The sequence below is a fragment of the Apostichopus japonicus genome, chromosome 16, assembly GCF_037975245.1.
Source record: "Apostichopus japonicus isolate 1M-3 chromosome 16, ASM3797524v1, whole genome shotgun sequence".
NCBI classification, from domain to species: Eukaryota; Metazoa; Echinodermata; class Holothuroidea; order Aspidochirotida; family Stichopodidae; genus Apostichopus; species Apostichopus japonicus.
The window spans coordinates 20,609,069-20,633,326 of record NC_092576.1 but is presented as its reverse complement, the minus strand read 5'-3'; the positions used below and the strand labels follow the sequence as shown (position 1 = coordinate 20,633,326).

The 24,258-nt window shown below is 37.4% G+C and overlaps 1 protein-coding gene and 1 long non-coding RNA gene across 6 annotated transcripts in view; one reads left to right on the top strand and one right to left on the bottom strand.

The window, feature by feature from the left end:
• LOC139982411 (uncharacterized) overlaps positions 1 to 17,610 on the top strand; it is a 37,019-nt gene extending 19,409 nt beyond the window's left edge. Inside the window, exons 7-11 of one of the 4 annotated variants that reach the window (XM_071995248.1) lie at positions 8,294 to 8,493; positions 12,289 to 12,611; positions 14,199 to 14,360; positions 16,570 to 16,699; positions 16,795 to 17,610. In XM_071995248.1, coding sequence (XP_071851349.1) covers positions 8,294 to 8,493; positions 12,289 to 12,611; positions 14,199 to 14,360; positions 16,570 to 16,699; positions 16,795 to 16,902 — 923 coding nt within the window. In that variant the 3' untranslated portion in view covers positions 16,903 to 17,610. Of the gene's footprint in view, positions 1 to 8,293; positions 8,494 to 12,288; positions 12,612 to 14,198; positions 14,361 to 16,563; positions 16,700 to 16,794 lie in introns of all 4 variants that reach the window. The other 3 variants (XM_071995247.1, XM_071995250.1, XM_071995249.1) reach the window with 3 other exon arrangements.
• Positions 1,697 to 7,524, bottom strand: LOC139982413 (uncharacterized). 2 transcript variants are annotated; one of them, XR_011798170.1, is made up of 5 exons: positions 7,507 to 7,524; positions 4,020 to 4,272; positions 3,261 to 3,450; positions 2,418 to 2,522; positions 1,697 to 1,860 (listed from the first exon to the last, which is right to left on the bottom strand). It is a non-coding gene; the product is annotated as an uncharacterized lncRNA (long non-coding RNA). The 2 variants fall into 2 exon arrangements; XR_011798169.1 differs by lacking the exon at positions 7,507 to 7,524 and having other exon boundaries at positions 1,706 to 1,860; positions 4,020 to 4,533.
• Positions 17,611 to 24,258: the final 6,648 nt, after the last annotated feature.

Genomic DNA, 24,258 nt, shown 5'->3' with positions numbered 1-24,258 from the left:
TTATCAATGAATATAGCAATGTTTTGGGTAAAAACAATTAAAGCATCCACTTGAACTTCATGTTTTCCTTGCATTGTTTGCTACTTCCTCCTATCTAGATTCGAAAGGGACATATAGATAAATGCTCAATACCTCAAACAACATTATTTAACCTTGTTTCCCACAAAAAATGTTCTGTCCCAGTTTCTGTAAACTACTCGGGATAAATGGAGGTGTGGGGTGGGGGGGGGGGGGAGTTGGACAGGTTGTATTTGACAATAAAATTCACCTTCCCAAGGAAATAATACAGTTCTTTAAGTAGCATTTTATGAAGGACCTACAGTATGTAACGATATCAGAATTGGTTATTGCCTCCTGCTGAAATGTCCAATAAAGACTCGCAGTATTGGAATGTTCATCAGATTCCTCATTTTATAGAAACATCTGTGTTTATTGAAACTTTCCTAGGATGTTGCCAACAAGATGCAGTTGAAGTCTACTGTACCTTGTTGTCAAAGGTGGAGCTCACAAAAAGTCCTATCAACTAGTCTTATTCAAGCAGTGGCAACATATGGGAAAAAAGAAAAGCAAAATATGGTACAATTTTGTTAATATTATTTTGAACTATTTATCCCAACACCCTATCCTCCTTTTAAGACTTCTGCAAGCTTGTAAACCAGTTACAGCACTCATGCAACATGATATGACAAAGGTTCATTGCCAGAACATGAAACTAGCAATTTGGAGTAAATTTGTTAAAAGAATGATATAGTTAATACACTGAAATATTGAATGGGGCTCAAAAGAGCTTAAGAAGTCTTTTGAGGTACATTACTTGTTCTGATAAATATATTAATTGCCCTAAGATTCAGCTATTAAAGCAGCTACTAGTCAGATACTAGATAGTATGGGATCATGAAGGTTTTCAGATTTTACCTATATTGGCCTCAAATAACCTTTGACTTGGCTAAGAGCACTCAGCACATGATACACCTGCATACAAACTTCCATTCATCATTCCAATATTGAACTATCATGTTAACATGGCTTTCAGTTTCAGATATCTAGTTATCTCACATGGGCTTCTGCTATACTGTACAAATTTATAGAATAGTACTCAATGTCAGAAACCTATATGCACTACATATGACTACCAACTTTTCCTTGTTGAGTTAGATGCTTTATGTTACTCTACTGACCTTGAGTAGCCTTTGACCCTCAATGAAGCCAACACCTACTGAAAATTCCATTTTAAATATAAAATTAATGAAATGATTCAGAAAATACTTTATCAGAAAGGAAAACTATTATAAACACTTCTGTTCATACTGACCTCAGCGTACACAATTTAGAGACCAAGAACATATGGTATAATAACTATTAGCTAACATTTCTTCCTTCTACTCTGCAATTCTGAGAGAACAATAAGCAAAATTGATACTGGCAAATGTAACATGGCAACAATAACAATAATTCACAAATGATGATGACATCAGAAAAAGTAGCAACCATGACAATGATGATGATTTGAAAATCTTAATGAGCAATCCTAAATGTAACTAGAATATCACTTTTAGTAGAGCAGGGTTCTCACAAGCCCGTTTTAACCTGGCGGTGGTCGTGGTTTGAATATGATGTTGCCTCTCCCTGCATGGTTTGAAAGTTGAGCGCCCGGGCTGAACATTTATGAACCAGGAAAAGCTTGCTGCCACTTATCTGGTCCGAAAAAATTATAGCATGAGGTAAATTTCCTCATGGGTGCATAATTATCATAACAGGTCAAGAATTTTTACCAAAGGTGATCATATTTGAATATCTGGAGTCGGCTCAGACTTGAAGGGTCTTGGATTTGGCTCATACCAAGTGGACTCGACTACAGCTCTGCCATAAATATAAAAAGATAATGGATTGTTAATAATTTATTATATGATGTTGAGAAGGTAGAGACTTAGAAAGTTAACTCCTAAATGTAATGGATAGCATTAAACTCTTCGTTTCACTAACAAAAGGATTCTCAAATACAGTACTAGCAACATTACAGCTGAAATAATGGATCACCAATACGATGCAGTGAAGAAAGGGAGTTTAATAAAGAGCATCCCTCAATATAATGACTAGGATAAAACTCTTAGTTTCACTAACAAAAGGATACCACATGCAGTACCAACAAGAAGGATGCCCATAATATTGAGGGTCCACTAGACTTAAGGTTTGCTAGACCCAACACCCCCATTGTGGGAAGCATTATTGAGCGTCTAGTTAGCATTTATTGGGTAACTGAAAGTACTGAAGGACCTTGGTGACTCCCCTCCCAGTAGTTTTATAACATTTATGAACCAGGAAGAGCTTGCTGCCACTTATCTGGTCCGAAAAAATTATAGCATGAGGTAAATTTCCTCCTGGGTGCATAATTATCATAACAGTTCAAGAATTTTTACCGAAGGTGATCTTTGGTATCTGGAGTCGGCTCGGAATTGAGGGGTCTTGTATTTGGCTCAGACCAGATGGACTCGGACTCTGGCTAATTGGACTCGACTACAGCTCTGTCATAAATATAAAGAGATAATGGATTGTTAATAATTTATTATATGATGTTGTGAAGATAGACACTTAGAGAGTACTCCTAAATGTAATGGATAGCATTAAACTCTTCGTTTCACTAACAAAAGGATTCTCAAATACAGTACTAGCAACATTACAACTAGAATAGTTGATTACCAATACGCTGCAGTGAAGTAAGGGAGTTTAATAAAGAGCATCCCTCAATGTAATGACTAGGATGAAACTCTTAGTTTCACTAACAAAAGTATACCACATGCAGTACCAACATGGGGGGGGGGGAGGATGCCCATTACATTGAGGGTCCACTAGACTTAAGGTTTGCTAGACCCAAAATCCCCATTGTGGGAAGCATTATTGAGCATCTAGTTAGCATTAATTGGGTAACTGAAGTATTAAAAGACCTTGGTGTCTCCCCTCCCAGCAGTATAACAACTGGAATAATGGATTGGTGAAACAATGTTTTATTTGATACATCGAAGTAAGGGAGTTACATGAATAATAGTTAATGCAATGAATATGATTAAAATCTTTGTTTTACTAACGAAAATTATTCTCAAATACAGCAACATAAGAATTTGTATAAATGGATTATTAATAATGAATTTTATGATGCTGTGAAGGAAGAAAATTCATTAACAAATTTTAATTTGTATGCTGCATGTCATATACCTGTCCAGAAACTAAAAAGAAAAATTCAAACTCATAGAATGCACCGTTACCTGGCTCCAAGCAATGACATATAAATCTAGTCCTCATTGTATCTACAGAAGTTGTTTGTCCGATTTTAATCGAAAGCCTTTCCTTTCATTGAAAATTTTGATCTTCAGTAAAAATATTCTTCTGTCTGCAGATTTTATTGATGACAGTACTTCCTTCTCTTGTGGAGAAATTCCACCAGCTCTTGTTAACCTACAACAAACCAAAACAACATTTCAATCATATGTCAAAGTTTCACTGAAGTAAATTCTATGTAAATATTTTTTAAAGCCTCACATTTTGATATTGACATTGTTGCAAAAGGTACAAATAAACACATCATAATCAAGGTTAAAATGTGATGGTGTGTTAACACCTCAAGTCTTTGCTTCACAATCCTACCTACAATTCAGTCCAGCCTGCCAGATGGCAGATTTACAGTACATTTGGTTTTCAAAGACTACACATAAAGTCATTTCAATTCTGATAACATTCTATGATGGTGGAAGTAGCAAAGTAAAACAAAAGGTTTGGCAGTGGACTTGGTGGGAAGTGGAAAGTCTTTCTTACATTAATTTGTTAGCCGTTGCCTTAGATCGTTTACAGTTTTTGAAAATAAATAGCAAATTTTCATCATCTTTGTTCGTGTTGAAACTTAGTACAGTAAATTTATATTATGTATAGTGCGTGTTGATCAGACTTAGAGGATATTAAAGGTAAGGCTTTAGAAAACTAACTTCAGGTCATAGGGATTTAAAATATATCTCACAGTCAATACTTACTGAATATTAAAGACAACTGGGGATGTTTGCACTATATGCTTGTGGGAGCTCCTTATTTCCATATAAGCCATTGCTCGCTGCATCCCATGGTCAGCATGAACCAGCAGCTCAAAGTTACAGTATTTTGATATCCTGCGTCGACCTTGAAATTGCAGCCCTGTACTTCTTGCAATAAAGTGGAGCATATCTGCTGTGGTGTTCTCATTCTGCATTCATGCATTCCTCAAATTGTGCCAAATTTAAGCCATCTTTTCTGACAAGAGAATGAACATAAATAAGTCCAGATAATTGTTTCATAAATTGCAAGTGGAAGTCTTGACAGTGCAGTTCCCTATTTGATGTCAATACTTAGTGTACATGTTGTCCAATATTCATGTCAGTTTAGTTAATTTAGCTATCACTTTTTTCATGGAAACCGCATATGCAACAATTGAGAAAAATGCCACACTACTAAGTTTGAATATTGATCTATTATTTGGTATGTAAGTTGTACCCAGGAATTTAGCATGCAATCGCTTCAAGAGATTGACTGAGTATTCATGCATGGTTCAATGCCTCATCTCGCATGCAGTTCATTTACTTAAAAATTGCATGCACCCTAGACTATGTATACCGGTACATTTAGTCCCTCAACGTATCATTTGGGGTTTAAGCTCAGGACTAATCGTGTACACAGACTTTGGCATTATGACTGAGTTCATTTTTAATGTTTGGTTTCAATGATGTTGAAACTTTCCACTCACGATGGCATATGTGTGCGTGTGTATTGGTAGGAGTACTGTGTTTGTGATCCTAGCTTGTAAACACAGTTTCTCATGACAGTAAGCTTTATTGGACAGATCTCATATTTGGTACAGTATGTATGTATAGATGCATCACAAGTACAAGAAGCCTATTGTTTTTGGTGAAGGTCAAAGGTACTTTAGGTAAAAATGGTCAAATTGTGAAAACTCAATTTGAAGCATGGATAGATCTATTTATTGGTATGTCTAGGCCAGTGGTTGGGTCAACAGGGCAAACTTGTGAAAACCTTATTTAAACCATACATCTCAAAGCAGGGTACACTAGCTTGCAGAGATACATAATGTTTAGTATCATGTTATATCGCTACAGAAGGCTTTCAGTGGTCTTTTTAGATCCCCAACTGTCACTTTGAAAATGTTGTTTATCACAGTTCTCAATAGTTTTTTGCTGTATATTATTAAGATACAATAAGTTGTACATGCAGCCTACACATATACAGTAGCATACATGTCAAATTGACAAATTCATAAAATGAAACTTATTACATAATGGAAACCATGTGCAGTGCAGTTTGCATAATGGTGATCTATTTATACACCCAACCAGCTAGTATCGGATCATAGCAACATGTTACCACATGCATGCATTTAAGTGTTTTGTCACACAGTACAGTGCTAACATCATACAAGGGAGTTTTATTTGTTCCATAACAACTCTGATCATAATAGCCTGTTCGTGCAGGGAGTTGTAATGGAACAACTCCCTGGTTTGTGCTATGGACATGAGAACTATTTAGTGCCTGTTGAACATTAGTCTTGTGCATTTTCATGTTACTTACTAATACCAAATTACTGCACACAGATGGTCATTTTTAAAAGTATGAAAACTGAATACAATCAAGAGCTTTTATTTGGACATGATACCCAATATGAAACTACTTTAGTTGCACATACTGTATGTATGCAGGTTTTTATCATGAATGATTTTTATAGGAGCCATGAATTTTTTTTATTTTTTATGAAGTAGGTCTGGATTCCCTTGGCATTATAACCTGATTGAAATTTAACCTCTGTGATTGCACTAATATGTGAGACCATTGATCAACCTAATTAATAGCTTTTAATGATGAAGACACAGATAACAATTTCATAACTCATTAGTGTGAACACAATGCAAGGTTCAATGAGGTACTGTTATTTCCTTAAAATGCATAGCTGGTGGTTTTTCAACATACTCTAATCCTTTCAAATATGTTACATTGAATCTTTACACTTTTCCATTGATATATCACAGACTGTGTTTTTTTGTTATGGGACTCCGTAAAACTGGATCAAACCTAGCAATTTTGGACAAGGAATTTGCTCTTTTCGCAAAAACTCCTAAGTGCTCAAGTGACTGTACAGTAGGTCACCCTGTGAAGGCATTGTGGGACTTTGAGGAATACTTTTGATCAAGCTATTACTTCAGCACTATTAACACTACCCACATCATAACGTTAATATCAAAATGCCTAAATTACTTAGCCATGATTGCGTTGTTATTCTAAAATGAATACTCAATTGTTTACCTTCAGCCATGATTCATCCCATAGGTGCAGGGGAAAAAAACTCATGTTACAAAAAATTGTTGTACACTGCTACACTGAGGCCCTATGTGACTTACTGTACTTCTCTGAATCAGAACCAATGACACACCACTACTACTGTACACACAGGGCTAAGTGATGCACACTTACACATATAGAGAATATTGTGGGGATGAATATTGTACTGAGACGGGAAACGTTTTCACATTTTTTACTTTTGTAACTCGTTTATGGAATCTATCAGGGCCTTTCTGTTACTGTAGTGTTCCGTTTGCTTGTGTATCTGTTTTTGTGGAGTTGTGACTTTCTGACTGCCTTATTTTATGGCAGAGAGATTGAGACATACCCAAAGATTTATATTTTGTGAAATGGTTCAAAATTGCATCGCACGAATGCAAGTTCTTTCATACCCCTAAATTGACACATCTGTCGATAAGCTTACTGTAGTGAAGGCCTAAGTAAACATCCATTATCTTTGGATGCTGTTTGCTATGCTCTGAGGTAATTTGGATTTTCTGAAATGGACAATAAATTTTCTATCTCTCTGAGCCTCTGACCTCAGAAAGGTCAGGTCCCAGAGATTAGTGGTATAATATTGAGGTAGGCCTAATTTTGGTTATTTTTAGGGAGTAAGATTTCCAAATGCCCCAAAACATGCACAAACACAATTTGATCAGCATATACCTGAAATGGATTCAAACTCATGAAATATTTAACTCTGCTTGGCTGCAAAAAGTTATGGTTGCCTGCTGTATAGTTGCTAGTACTAGCAACAGTAGTAGTAGGCTAGTATAGTAATATTAGTACTAGTAGGCCTAGTAATATTTGGAGGTGCGTCAATTATTAAGCCTTTACTTTAAAAGATCTGGAAGATCACCAGGCTGCAAAATGTGTAGGTTGACCAGTCTGTTACAAGTATATACTTTAATTTATTTATCATATTTTATATTCCGAGTATCAGCAAAGGCAGTAGCAGGCAGCTGTGATTTACCATAGCCAGTAATACTGATAGCCTAGGTCCAATTTAGGGCTAACGTTAGGCCTAGGCTAGTCTACTCTAACTCTAACCATGGTCTTACTTTATTTGTGTTCAGCATGAAGGTATTTACTCTAAATGTTATTAATATATCCGGAACACTTTTAAGGAAATTTACTTACAATGCATATACTCCACCAAAGTTCCAAAAGCCAACTTCAAATGGGCAACGTCGTTTACGGTAACCTGCGGCACTTTCCTTCGTAGACTACATGGCTAGGCCCACATAAAGTAACGTTGAATGTAGGCTATTGGGATAGCAACGATACGATCCGATCGACTGCCCTGCCACCGAACACAGAAAGAACTGCTTATATATGGGGGCGTTGTTTCGTTACGTGTAAATTTGCCAGTTAAAATAGAAACTCTTATTTTCTTAAATATCCCAAATTAATGGAAGAAAACATACAAACACGAAGATTTCAGTGTAATTAGAGGAACCTGTAAGTTTCGGAACTATATATAGCCGCATTTGGTCAAAATCGAGGTGTAAAGTTGGGATCAACATATATACCATGTTCGTAATTCTGTTATATACCCTTCGGAATTACCTCCACTTTTGAGGGGATATTTTACCCTTTAAATGAACGATTTTTTTTTTGTAACTTCGGAATTGATAAGTTTATGAGGTTTTCTCTTAACTCGAAATAATCATTCCTCAAAGGAAGTGAAATTGATTGAACAAGAAGACCCTAGACTTAGGTTTACCTGGTGTCAGGTAAACCTATCCCCGAGGTAAACCTAAGTCCCAGCTATCATGCGTTGAAGTAAACAAATATACCAATGTATATATATATAGATATATATATATATATATATATATATATATATAAAAAAAAATATATATATATATATATTTATTTATTTTTTTTTTTTTTTGAATGAAATGCTACGTTTTACTTCTTAAAGGTGACTTGGAAGTTTTGGCATGTCGCCCATGCTATATACTTGATGCCAAAGCCCAAAGTGAATGTGAACTGTACACCATAGATTTGAGGAGCTTCACAAAGTTGTTTTTCAAACGAAATACGGAGACATATAAACAGATGAAGCTATTGGTCGAACAGAAGCTAATGTCACAACGAAGACGTGTGGGTAGTCAATGGATGGTAAGTGAGTGCACCAGATATAAAAACTGCAAATGTTATCTCTCTTGTCCCTAGATGGTCCAAATATCTTTCTCTATAACGTCTATCCAAATACTTCGGAGGTTCACAATAGGTCCATATGTGTGAGAGTCTGGATGGCTTCAAAACAGGTATATAGGCTAAAAGTTTCGCCCAGTGACCAATCTTGGTTGTCTGATAAATTAAGTGGAAGGGCGGGGGGGGGGGGCGATTGCCACTAGCAATGAAACGGTTGTCCAACTTTTGAGAGCATGCATGGTCGCTTTAAAGGAAGTGTTCTGTATGACGGATTTAAAGGCACAGTAATTGTAATAGTGACGTTTTTGACAGCGCGCTGTCAACAATCAATATGTGGCACTGTGTTGTATATCATTACACACATATTGCACCGTGTTGTATATCATTACACACATATGGCACTGTGCTGTATATCATTGCACACATATGGCACTGTGTTGTATATCATTACACACATATGGCACCGTGTTGTATATCATTACACACATATTGCACCGTGTTGTATATCATTACACACATATGGCACTGTGCTGTATATCATTGCACACATATGGCACTGTGTTGTATATCATTACACACATATGGCACTGTGCTGTATATCATTGCACACATGATAGGCACTGCGTTGTATATCATTACACACATATGGCACCGTGTTGTATATCATTGCACACATAATAGGCACTGCGTTGTATATCATTACACACATATGGCACCGTGTTGTATATCATTACACACATATGGCACTGTGTTGTATATCATTACACACATATGGCACTGTGTTGTATATCATTACACACATATAGCACTGTGTTGTATGTCATTGCACACATATGGCACTGTGTTTTATGTCATTACACACATATGGCACCGTGTTGTATATCATTACACACATATGGCACTGTGTTGTATATCATTACACACATATAGCACTTTGTTGTATGTCATTGCCAGTGGCGGAGATTTCTTGTCAGAAGTGGGGGGGGGTTGCAGGCCATTGATGAAATAAAAAGTCATAATTGCTGGCTCACTATCTAAGTGGAGCGCCACCATAAGTTGGCGCGAAGTGCACAAGAATTTTTTGGCAAATATTGCCTCCCAGATTGCAGTAAATGGCACTGCCCAGGCCTTGAAAAGCTGGATTTAACCAGGGGTGTATGCAGGATTTTCTAACCCGGGGGGCGCGTATTACTATCTAAGCGGAGCGCCACCATTGGTTGGCGCGCAGCGTACAAGAAAATTTCTGGTTTTGGTACCCCCAGATCACCGGAAATGGCACTTGAAATGGCTTGAAACTGACCAACCATATGTACACTTTTGCCTGACAACCAAGTTTTTTCCAAATACTTTTTTTCTCATCTATAACCTTTTTGAAGATTGTCACCAGTCACACATCATGTTCGACTTCATCACATATCCTGTGGATCATTGCTTTTGTAGGTGATTCTTCATCGCGGCCCACAATATCCGTCAGCCCCACGGTTCAGAATTTGAAAATTCACAATTCTCGTGAATAAATTCACTTCAAAACATACCCATAATGTTGCACAAAATATCATCTATGGACAACCGATATAGAAAAACCTCCTTCAAACCCTAACAGACGGGTCCAAATTGCACGAGTATGATGAAGTACGATGAAGAATGTTGGTTAGGGAATTTTCGAAAATTCAGACGGCTACTAAAAAATTTCGTTGAAGGAAATAAAAATATACCAGATATTTCCGAAACCGAATACTACACACATCGACAGTTTTGACCATGGGCGCAGATCAGTCTTGGATAATGGTGGGGACGCGTGTCTGTTCTATGACACTATCTAAGCGGAGCGCGACCATGGGTTCGCGCGTAGCGTACGATTTTTTGGGGCAAATATACCTCCCAGATCGCCGGAAATAACACTTCCCAGACCTAATGATGCTCCTAAACCTCCTTAAGTTTTAGATCTCATTGCTTAGAAATTTAGTTTGGAGAAATACATGGGCGTCTGCAGAAAGAAAATCAGGGGACAAATAATCCAAGTAGACTTTTGTATATACGATGGGTTTGGGGTCCTCTCCCAGAAAACAAATATAGACTGCCGCTGATGCGATTTCCGTCCTATATTTAACAACTGTGGATAAAATACAACAAAATGAGAACTGCTGCATGTCATTTGCACAATGCTGGATCAAACTGCGCCAAAGTTCCATACAGGGGAACTTGAAATGCAAAGACAAATTGGTGGGGACACGGTATATCATGTCCCCACTACTGAAAAAGTTGGTGGGGAAGCGTCCCGCTGTCCTCACCAGGATCTGCGCCCATGGTTTGGAGGCTGTTTATCGTGGAACGCCATTTTCATGCTCACTGATATGATGTGATATCTGCTGTTTGCTTTACAAATTCGAATAATTTTGTCACTGTTCCTCTTCCTCTTTCCGTTTTCTTGCCGTATTTTCTACTCCATCCTTTGGTCCTTTTCTCTCTTTCTTCTTTTTCTTTTCCTTCCTTCACCTCGTTGAAGTTGGCAAGTGTATACAGTTCCAAAGCTATTCAACAGCAACAAAACGTTATTTTGTGTATTTCTGTTGTGGGTGAAGTTAGCGCTATGAGCTACAAGTTCCAATGCGCAAGGTGGGGGAAAGGGGCTAGAAATAATGTGTCGGTCAATTCTAACTCGGTTTTCGGTCGTTAATTGTTGATGTAGCCTACCAGGTAACAGGTTGAAATGACTTTAACAATTTCAAATTTAATAATTTGATTTATTATGCCATTTGGAGCACATAACATAGGCTATAACAGAACATTACTGGCAAAAACTAGGGGGGGTTAATTGTGTGGGCCAACCCCCTCTTCAAAAAGTGGGGGGGGGGGTTAAAACCCCCCCAACCCCCCTGTTTCTCCGCCACTGGTCATTGCACACATATGGCACTGTGTTGTATATCATTACACACATATGGCACTGTATTGTATGTCATTGCACACATATGGCACTGTGTTTTATGTCATTACACACATATGGCACCGTGTTGTATATCATTACACACATATGGCACTGTGTTGTATATCATTACACACATATGGCACTGTATTGTATGTCATTGCACACATATGGCACTGTGTTTTATGTCATTACACACATATGGCACCGTGTTGTATATCATTACACACATATGGCACTGTGTTGTATATCATTACACACATATGGCACTGTGCTGTATATCATTGCACACATATGGCACTGTGTTGTATATCATTACACGCATATGGCACTGTGTTGTATATCATTACACACATATGGCACTGTGTTGTATATCATTACACACATATGGCACTGTGTTGTATATCATTACACACATATGGCACTGTGTTGTATATCATTACACACATATGGCACTGTGTTGTATATCATTACACGCATATGGCACTGTGTTGTATATCATTGCACATATAAGGTACTATGCTGTTTTATTACTATAGTCGCAATGTACAGCTCATGTGGGCACGGCAAAATAATCACTGATAGTCCGTTATCTATGTAAAAATTAACCGTGTGCAAAGCACGCCTCCATCACAAGCAAATTGTATCATAGACACCCATTACGCGAAACGATGATCGCGCTCAGGAACTTGATATGAACCATATCGTCAGGGAATCTTAACTTTTCAATATATATTGTCACATTTCGTAAATAAATTAGAGTACCGCATATACATACATCGCCAACCATCTAATATGCCTACATGTAAATACAGTGTTCGTTTCATTATCGCCAGGAAGATGACTTTCATCAAATAGTTGACTCTCTTCGACGCCATCGTCCGAACCCTGTTGATCGAGAACAAATAGAAATGATGACTGCTAAGTTAGACCTGCGGAACACATTCAGAGGACCCTTACTGGACAAATCTGGTCAACTGAAGGAAGACGAACGGAAGAGAAAGTTACGAGATAAAAGGAGATATGAACTGGGTTTTCCACAGAGAGAAGAAACTAAGACAACTCAGAAAATAATCTTATCACAGCCGTCAGACGAGCTCAGTGATCGTATTCGTCGGTTTTTATCTTCCCCTGTAGGCATAACAGAAAAATTAAACAGGTACCGTATACCTTCAAGTACTATTTTATGTTAATTTATCCGCTATGTACTGGTTTTAGTACTGCTTACGCAACTCCACATCAACAAAAAGTATACTTATCCTTGGCAGGCGCGTAGCGAGGAATTTGCCAAGGGAGGGGGCTTGTAGTCAAACTATCTAAGCGTAGCGCCACCATGTGTTGGCGCGCGTAGCGCCACCATGTGTTGGCGCGCGAAGTGTCACCATGAGTTGGCGCGCGAAGCGTACAAACAATTTTTAGCCGAAATGCCTCCCAGATCGCTGGAAACGGCACTTCCCAGGCCTTGTTAGTTGCATCTAACCTTTTTTTTATATTGAAATTACTAGCAATATAAAAATAATAATACAAAGAATATGCTCAAGGGGGGGGGGGGAGTCGCCCCCTTCGCACCCCCCCCCCCCTTGGCTACGCGCCTGATCCTTTGACTGTCCTTTTTTAAGCATTGCATGAACAGCTAACGTAAGTTAACTACCAGACTTTTATTAGAGGAGAAATTAACTATTTTAGATGTGATACTTGTGAAAACTTTATTAGATAAAGAGAGGCTTTGCAAAATTCCAACTGCCTGCAATGTGGCTATGGTAATTTTAGGCGCCTAACTTATGTGCGTAAATGTAGTCGATCAGTCGCTTGCTTGCGCTGTGCACGGTATAGTACAATATGTACTTTGTATACTGTAGTAAAAGGCTTCATAATTGACGCACCTTCGTAATTGACGCACCTTGAAACATTACTAGCAACGATACAGCAGGCAACCTAAACTTTTAACATTCAAGCAGAGTAATATTTCATGAGTTTGAATCTATTTCAGCTATGTGCTGACCAAATTGTGTTATATTTTAAGCTTTTGACATCCTCCTCCCAGTTTCGCACATTTTTGGGGGGCTTTTGGAAATCTTACTCCCAAAAAACAACCCAGGCAGTTGAAGGTATGTTACATTCTGTAATTCGCTGAAATTAAGAATTTTGTTTGTTTGTGAAATTGAGGCTAGGCTAGGCCTATAGCTTACGCTATGGCATCGGTATGATGTGTTGTAGCCTATGCTAGGATACCTTTTTAGGATACATAGTTCCTCAAGAAAATCTGATAAACTGAGTTTATCGACTCGAAAAACTTACATTATCGATTTAGATACCTCACTTCTTTAACAACTCTGCTTTTCGCTCGATAAACTGAGTTTATCGTGAAAAACATGGTTATCCGGTCGATAAACTCAGTTTATCGATCAAAAAACAGAGTTTAACGGCGATAAACTCGGTTTATCGAATTATCGCACATGTGGCTTGCAATACACGCTGGTAGTCACGGAGAATATATCAACATATGACAAAGCAGCTGTTTTTATGCTGATGGCTGTGTTCTGCTGTTCTGACATCAGACATCAGTCAGTCATGCTAGAATATATTCAAAGGTAAAGTTTCATTTCAGTTCTCACACCATATAGGGAGGCTCACACCTCAGCACATCATCAGGAAACAATGTATCGTGTGTAGGTACGTATTGTACGGTGCAGACTGCTATAGATACAAGTTTGCTGAAATTGCTTCATATGATTGTTTTGCACAGTGAATACATGGGAAGGGATTGGAAAGACCCCAATGCTCATGAGACCTTTGATCCAGATGACCATACAACAGCATCAGAAATGGTGCCAAACCTACATGGGTCTGGTACTACAAATAGCACTTTAAGCTATCAACAATTTGTTGACCAACATGCCAAATATGTGTGAGTCATTGGCCCAATTTATTACGTATTCAGATTTCTTATCAGTCCAGTACAAAATGTTGGCCATAATCAGTGTATATAACGTCCTTATGATCTATGATCCAACGATACTGTATTATAATATCTGATTCTCCCAAGATAATGTAAAACCCAAAACTTTGTTTTTAGTAGATGAAATTAATGAACATTTATGTATTTGTTATTTTAAAAATACCGATATCGTACACAAATTTATTTCTCACCCTCAACGATATCGCAATAAATCGGCAAATATATGAAATCCTATTGACAGTGCCGACTGCTCTGGTTGGTCAGTTATGTTGACGATGGTTTACATATCCATTTTTCGATACTTTCGGTTTTGACACCCCGGCTCACATGGCACCTTATATTGTTATCACTCAGTATCGGTCCGATTGTGGATGTAGCTAATCAGCAATTGGCAGTTTCCGATTATAAACACACTCGGTCAAATACTTATTTTCAAGCGATATCTTTTGGTGAGGTTTTCAAACAAAAGCGCACGCTAAACTTGCAAATCAACATATGCAAATAATATCATAATTTCGTTGCAAAATACTAGTCATTAATGAAGCATTTCCTATGCAAGTATTAAAGGTGCACATTGAAATAAAATAATAGCAAGTGTTTGTGTGTCAGTGACATGGTATGGCTGAAAATGTCCAAACAGGGAAGCTATCAGCCCTAGTTTAAAAGTATAGAACCTATATAAATATACATGTTGGATCAACTTTACAGAACTCTGTACAGATATATGCAACAGCGCAGAATTCTACATAACTAATTCGCAGACGGATGCTACTCTAAGCTTCAGAGACAGATCTTCAGATTTCGTCAATTGAAAGCATACCACACTCATGCTCTGTATTGAAATATGCACTTCTTTTTGTATTTTAATTTTGCTAACTATGATCAATCAAGGGGGTAGGTACCGGTGGGGGGGGGGGGGCTGGGGGCACCATCCCCCAGTGAAAAATATGGGGGGCGGAAGTATCATTCCTTCCTCCCCCCCCCCCCGCTCCGCAAGTCAGAAAACCCCTTTTTCATTTCCAAATGAGAAACAAATCTCATTTGGAGCACCAAATTGCATTTAAGGCCAGGTGAAAATGCAAAATTATTTACAAAATGGAGTGGGCGTTGAAGTGTGCTATATTGCACCGAATTGCATCTGAGGCCACGTGGAAATGAAAAAAAAATCCAAAGGGGCAGGGGGACACCCCCTCCCCTACGTGTCCCCCTCCCCCAAGACCCCTTCCCCCTGGTCGGCCATAAGTGTTCAGCCCCCCCCCCCACTGAAAAGTACCTTCCTACGCCACTGTGTTCAATTGCTCAAACCAGATTGTTGAGTTCATTGCTTCCTCCTTACTACTCCTCGGTACATGGGATTTCGACATGGACAAAACAGCTAACCATATCTGTTTAAGGAGCAAAAGCATATAATAACTTGATATTTGTATTCGTTGTTTAAAGTTGATCCAATTACTATTTATCTCATTATTCAGCAGAAAAAAAAAACGTTTTAACTTCATGCATGGAATTGGAGAGAAATAAAGTTACAGCAAAATCATCAATGTTAGCTTTCGTTGTCTTAATTATCTGGTCAGTCATTTCCCCATAGAATTCTGTCAACTTAAACTGTTGGCAACCATGCTGCAGCCAGTAATTCTATTGTAGAATTTACGGTTTCTATTTGACAGTCAAACGTATATTTTACGGTTTCTCTCTGTGCCTGCCACCGTAAAATTGACGGTTTCCTCATTCAGTCCACCGTATAATTTACGGTTGTCTTCTTCACCGTAAAATGTACGGCAAACTGTTGGCACCCCTGCTGCCAGCGATTTTACCGTTAAAATAACGAGTAAGTCTTTACAGTTCAGATGAATGCTGACATATATATATATATATATATATATATATATATATATATATATATATATATATATATATATAGGTACGCGTCCTTGTATACAAGGTTTAAGTTGTAGGAGTACACATGGGTTTGCATGGTGCGTTAGGAGTGTTAACAGTGTAACCGTGTGTAGATGAAGTGGTACATGTGTAGGTATACCTATAGTTAGTCATTTAGAAATCTAAAATTCTAGCGGCTTAAGATCGCGTTTAAGTTTCTACAAATTTCATTCATACATTTCGTACTTAATTCATTTTAATTCTGTGCGTCTAGTTACAGGCCCCCACAAGCGAATCAGGGCTGTTCCGCCTCTGTGGGGAGAATATCAACTACCTTTGCCAATGATTATCATCATCGCCGGGGAATGACGGCTTCTGCTCCTGTTTTGAAACCTTCAGGAAGGACTATGGTAAATTGAGATAATTTTTCACATGATGACACATGTATGCCGCGTCTGTATACGTGCTAATTTATATGCATTTTTTTCTCTATCATCTTTAACAGAAACATAGTTCCAAGTCACAAGCGAGCGCTTACGAATTCAAGCAACTTCGAGAACACCTAAGGAAAGAAGAACGGCGGTTTTACATAAATAGGTTCTTGTATAAATGAATTGTAATCATTCCCTACCCACGCACACGTATTCCGTATTAAGTATTATTGATTCTTGGGAATTGTCCGTTTTTGTCTGTACGTAGCAGCTCTTGAAATGTTTAACAGTTAAGATAACACCCTCTGGCTGTCGAAACCATCCTGTATAGTTAAACAGTTATTAAAACAAATGATGTTAGTTTTTCTGAAAATCAACTCAAATTGTATGAATTCGTTGAATATAAATGTTGTATTCATTCGAAGGGAATTTTTGTACCCATGAGAAAGTAGTGACTGTTTGGATGCATTGTTTGAATGAATGTTTAGAATATTTATTTACATTAAATATCAAAGGTAATGGAGTCTGTAAATTTCAATGGTTACGTATACTTCAAACTTGGTGAGTTACAGTGATGACATCATAGTAGTCATATACACAAAACTCCATGAATTGCCTACATGTTTAGGTTTTTTGGTACCAACTGTACCTATACTGCTTTTATTCGTACGTTCCTGCATAAATGTTATATTTTGAATATAAGTTAGATCTTGCTTATTACAGTCTGACAACCGATCGACAGAAAACTCAAAAATTGTTCATCAAATTCAAGGCGAACTTTATTGTTTTGATGCACATTTGACCAAATCGTTTGCGCAACACGAACTATGAAAGATACAATGCTGGCAAAATGTACGCATATACAAGCATCTTAGTTGGAATATAACCATGTCAAGAAGGGGGAGGGGGAGGGGGGAGGGGGGAGGGGGGAGGGGTGGCCAATTTGAAAGAGATGAAGAAAGAAAACCTCTGAATATGAAAGGCAACATAATACAAACACAGATGAGTTTGAGTGTTAAACCCTTTTTTGATCAACCACGTAGTCTATATGTTACTATAAGTCAAATATAATATCATATAGAAATAAATACATATAGGAAGATAAAGAGCCCGACGGGTTTCGATCCTAAGATCTTCATTAGAATTTAACTGAGACAAACACAGAGAAGATAATATATGCAGAAAGTTGAAATATAGGCTATATTTATTATCATATTTATGTGATCAAAGTGCAACACGCGACCGGTCACGGTTGTCTTTACTCAAAGATCAATATTAATTTATGATTTTCATCCTATTTTGCTGACCCTTACAAACCCCCGCGTACTTTCATTACTTTATCGATCCTTGATAGAACCAGGTTAATATTTCAATCTTACAAATATAAAAATAAAATAAAAAACCCATCTGATTCAAACACTGACAAGATTTCTGGATTATTGTAACTGTAATTGTGAATAACTGAACTGATGTGCTGCATTTCAAAGTCATAATAATTGACGGAACTGGGTATCTGCTCTTCAATTGGCAGTGACCAAAACACGTGAGCCCAAACTAAAAAGAGGGTAGGCGTTTACTTTACAAACTGAAAATTCTAAAATTAAACTAAATCGTGTCAAGAGCGTGCTGAGGAGTCTATGCAGAGAGCAGTGTTGATCACACATGTTCATAAATGTTCTATAAGTGTGGTGAGTGTCCATTTGTATCGCACCCTAGAGATCTTCACCGCCATTAAATAAAGTAGTTTTTTTCAAAATTAAATGAAGAGCATTTTAATGAGACGAGGTAGACAACAACCAAGATATTATCTTTCAAATTACTAACGACTAGACCAATCCAACAAGCTTATTGTTTTCACTCAAGTAGCTCATCCATTTTTTTTTAAATTATATTTTATTTAAACATTATGTTACCAAGGGGAAGTTGGTAAGCCAGCAAAGCGTATCTTACATGAGAGTCTCGTTTACAAAGATATCCATAGATATACAAAACATTAGAAGCAAATGTAGGAAGTATGAAAACAACAATGGATAAAATAATACCCCCCCCCCACGTGAAAAAGGGGGTTAGAAACCACGACGTTGTAAAATATGAAGTATCAAAAAATATTGAAAATAGGGCAATTGTACCGTCATTCACGTATATGTTTCTTATTTATTCACCCATTGAGCGGGTAGTGCTGTTTTCAGTACTTATTCATTTCACATGGTATTTAGTTTACACTGTACTACACATGTTATTGTTTATACTTCATTAAACAATCGGGCGGGTGGATATAGACTAGGAGGAGGGTTTCAGGGTAACGGTAGAATCAATTACTCAATTTGATCTTTAGTAAACTTGATTAAGTTTTCGTCTTAAGAAATTATAGGAGATGAATTAAACCCCAGAGTTATTCGACTCTCATCCTTTCTGACACACATTATAGTAATTCAGTGTAAAATATTGTACTGTGGTGAGCTACATTGGCAAGTTCGAAGTTCACCGTTTATAATCTTTCATTTAAAACATTCATAGTGTTGTATTTAGCATCATTATTATTCAAGTGTATCATACCCTCTGTTTCAGTTTCACGTGATAACATGAGTGAGGAATTACAATACAGTTTACATAAACGTACTCCTGCCTGTTTCTCGTCATTTCGCTGGTTAGCTTATAGCTGTCTAGTGTCGCTTAGCTAGATGCGTTTGCGAGGGCAGCACAGCAGTTTCATATCTCATCACAAACACCCTTAATGAATAACTCCGTGAACTACATAACAATGTGTACATTGATGAACTCTGCACTGAACAACACAGCATTGGTCCTTTCATCACTCGTTTGTCGATGGGCTGTATACATAAACCTGGAATGTTTCGCTACAGAGTAAGAAAACTTTGCCAACATATGGAGGGTGATGTGGCGTGATTCACTTGTTCTATACGAACATACCATTTATTGGTGTCGATGATAATCGTAAGTTCGTAACCCATGCAGTCATGTAGGCGGAGAGTGTGTGTGTGTGCGTTTGTTTTGCTATCTGACCGAGGACTTGAACAAAGAATTTCAGGTCCTCGGTTGTGATTTCTAAAGAATCACCACGTCCTTGGAAGAATTCTATTGTATGGGGTATTGTTAAGGTTAGGGTACGTGGATTTGAACAATGGAAAATACAATGGGGTCCTCGGTCTGAATGTAATACAAACGTGTGTGGGCGTTTGTGTGGTCTGTAACGCCTCGCTTGTAAACGCGATATCTCAAGAAGGGAAGCTTGGACCAATCTAATATTTGATGTTTATGAATACCACATTGAGTAGAACCCGGATCTCCCGATTGCTAAGCCTCATTGCTTCAAATGCCACCTCCGTTATCCACTCGGCCACAGAACCGGTACACATGTCATTTAATGGCCACATAATCGGTTTAAGTTTTCCCGTTGAGTTTTGCGTCGCACCCGAAGAACCTATAATACAAAGTCTGGGTATAGTATTAGTGTTATAAGAATAAATCTATAGGCAGTTAGAAGTGTTTTATAACATCGTAGAGCATTTCAATATTACTTTTTTTGTGTCTAAAGTCATCCTTTAATTCTCATAGTAACATTCATGCTTTGACGGTACTGTGAGGAGACAATGCGAAGGCATTACTATAATTTGTAACGACAAAAACTTGGTTCTCACGTATACTTATGCACTCCACAGTATACTCCTGGTGTCCAAAAGTTTACTTCAGAAAATGCGTGCGTCTTTCGCTTAGATGCCTAAAAAGGCACTCTTACAGATTGTTAAGGTTTGCTTATCATGTCTTATATTAGTCTTGGTCAAGACGTTTGTAATGTTCGCTTCTCTTGCGTACTTTAATCTTACACGAAGCTTCCACGATACCGGTTATATGTTTGCATGGTCGGGGGCGCTCGTCCGCTCTTATTGTAGCAGCTTATTTCATAACACCGCTATAGTCTCTATGCATTTTATGTTGTATATTATGGAACGCCGAAAGGTATGTATTATGTTGTTTACTTGCTGTCTGTTATCATGTTGTTGTCTCCTTTGATGTTGTTGTCTCATTTAATGTTGTTGTCTCCTTCAATGTTGTCTCCTTCCCATCTTGTAGGGCTAGGTTATACGAACCAAATGAAAGCAGAAATGATGGAAATCTCTGTAAAATCGATGAAGAACATACGAAAGTCTTTGAACCTTAGAAAAAGAGATATATGTGGTCGAGTTAATTAAAAATTATACACACTGAATACTGTTTCTCTTGTAAATACTGACTTTACGTATACTGGTTCCTTCTGCTTCATTACTTTCCTACTATTTTCAGTTTTCTTTCTTTGTTTTTCATTTGGTCGCTAGCTCGATAAATTTTCCTTGTTTTTTAGTGTCCTGTTTATACCATTCTATGATTCTACATTTTATTGTAAGCATGTATAGACGAAATGAATGAAATGAAAAAATAAACTAGCAGCATGACTTCTATAATAGGGAACGCTATTTAAACGTATGCTGTATTCGCCCCAAATGTGCTAGTTTGCCAAATATGGTCAAAATTCTTAAACTGTTTTTATTACAACCTTCGAGGAAATTTTCCTCACTGGGACATTCAGTCATCTTGTGTGTTCCTTAAAAATGTATGAGAACAATTTTGAGAGTAAAGAAATTCAGGAAATTACTTTTTGAAACTTCCAGCAATTACAGCGTGCCGATAATGTGGGGCCTATATAGACTACCTTTAAGGATCTAATTAACCTAGTTGCCCAAGCTCCTCTTGACCTTCTCAAGTAGGCATAATTCCTTACCATTAGCAATATATAGGATAAAAGCCTTCAAATCATAACATTTGCATATATGTACTACTCCAGTTCAGATGAGGCCTAACAAACTGCGAATTTATACAAGACTTGGCAGTTAAATTATTATTATTATTATTATTATTATTATACATTTCATACAGGGTTAAAAGACTCGGTTAGCTAACAAGCTAATCTAACCCGAGGCCCTGGTTACATAAATATTAATGATGAAAACGTGTAAAAAAAACGTAAAATGAAAATAAAACAAAACGTACTTCTGAATAATAAAAGATCATAAATAAGAAATTATTGTAACCTACATAAAATTACTTTACATGGAATCTTAATACGAAAAACTTAAAGCTTGCATTGCTTAAAACTGGCATAAAACATCACGAATAATAATCATTTCAAAAAATAAAACAACTAAACGTGTCATAAAAGTGTCATATGATACCATGAATAAGACGTTTGAAACAGGTCAAAGATTTAGCCTCTCTACATTCTGGTGTTAAAACATCATTCCAATCCTTAGCCGCTAGATAGGAGAACCTTCTTTTATGATAGTCAGTTTTGCCCCTTTAACAAATAGGCCGTTAGATGTCGAAGATCTGAGTCCATAGGCATGTATATCACTAGCAAATTCAAACAACTCCCTCAAATAGGCTGGGGTCAACCCATTAAGACACTTATACAGCATTGTTAATCTCTTTTCCTGAATTCTCTTGTCAATTGTTTGCCACTCCAGCGCGTTAAATAAGTCATTACTCCTTTGTTGGAAATGATAGTCCCCAGTTATGACCCTTGCTGCATGTTTTTGCAGTCGAATGATTCTTTCCACATAACCTTTACTACAGTTTCCCCAAATAAGGCTGCAGTAATCTAGAATTGGCAAAATATATCCTTTATAGTATAAAATACATGTATCTTAATCTATAAATGCCTTAATTCTCCTTAGCAATGCTATTCTGCCACTGATAACTGAATAAACATGATCAATATGTGTACTTTATGATAGTCGCTGGTCAATGTATACACCAAGCAGCTTTTCTGTTTTCACATTTGCAAGGACACATTCATTTACCTCCACAGATAGCTTTTCCTCCTCATTTAAAGTCGATAACCTCTGCTGGGATCCTATTAACATGGTTTTTGTTTTATCAATGTTCATAACCATTTTATTATCCTCACACCATTTACTAATGGAACGCATATCTATAGTCAATTTTTCATTTATTTCATTCAAATTTTTACCCATTACATAGAAAGTGGTATCATCGGCGTACATATCATACATGCAGTACTCTAGTGATAGACCCATGTCATTAATATAAATTAAAAATAATAATGGCCCCAGAATCGACCCCTGTGGTACTCCACATACAACTCTTTTCGCATGCGAAAGAACACCGTTAATTTGAGAACATTGTGTTCTATCGAACATGTACGACTGGAACCATTCCAATAACGAGTTGGAAAATCCATATATACGTAACTTCTCTATTAACAGCGAGTGATTAACCAGGTCGAATGCTTTCCTCAAATCGAGAAAAATTGCGCCTACATATAACCCCATATCAATTGCTCCCATCCACTTGTCAGTAAGCCGTTTCACACGAGTGCCCTTTTCTGAAACCTGACTGTGCTACTTTAAGCAGCTTGCATTCATTTAAATAGGTGAATAGGGCATTAGGAACGTGCTTCTCTATAATTTTGGATAACACTGGTAGTATCGAAATTGGTCCATATTTAGATAGTTCTAGGACCGACCCACTCTTAAAGATGGGTGCAACTCTTGCGCGTTTCCAACTACTTGGGAAAATCCTGCTTCTTATACTTAAGTTTATAATAATCGTGATGCTCGTTGAAATAACGTCAGCACTGCCTTTTAATAATCTAGCACTTATATCACCCAGTCCTGTTGCTTTTCTGGAGTCTAATGATTTAAGGAAATTCAATACAAAATTATAAGAAACCTCAGGTATGTCAAATCGTGTATCGCCGGGAACATTTGTAGAAACATACCGGTGTAAATCGTTAAAATCATGATCACCGGGTGTATTATTCGGTGTTACATACTGGGAACATTCATAAATATACATTCCCAAGTTTCCAGGATATCATTTGGGGTTGTTCTGTTCGGAACAGACCACATATTTAACTGGTGGGTTAAATCTTCCTCGAATTTACACATATCTATTTTGTCTGTTTTTCTTTAAACTATCGATTTATGTGCGTTGGTCTTAGGTTTCATGCTGGCATGTTTCCAAGTAAAATATATTGGGGAGTGATCGCTTATTGTAATGTCAGATACTCTAAGATTGATAATAAGTCGCTCGTCTGTAGTGTAGACATGATCAATTAATGTAGAAGTACGGTAAGTTATACGTGTTGGCGACTTGACTGCCTGTGTCAACCCTTGCAAATTTATATCTTGTAACCATTTTTTGTTTTCTCCACTAAACAAATTAATGTTAAAATCTCCCATAGTTATGATATCAAAATTTGAGTTTCGTGACCTTGTCATTATTTCATGAAAAACATTTGACCATTCTGCTTTAGAATCTGGTGGGCGATAAAGAACGCATAGTAGAACATTTTTTAAAATTACGTAATGGAACTTCAATCCATATGGCTTCGATATCATCACTTTCAAACTCATTTCTCCTGACACAGGGTGTATCGTTTCTAACATATACAGCCACACCACCTCCATGTTTCCCCTCCCTGTCCCTACGAAATATACTGTTCCCTGCTATATTGACCT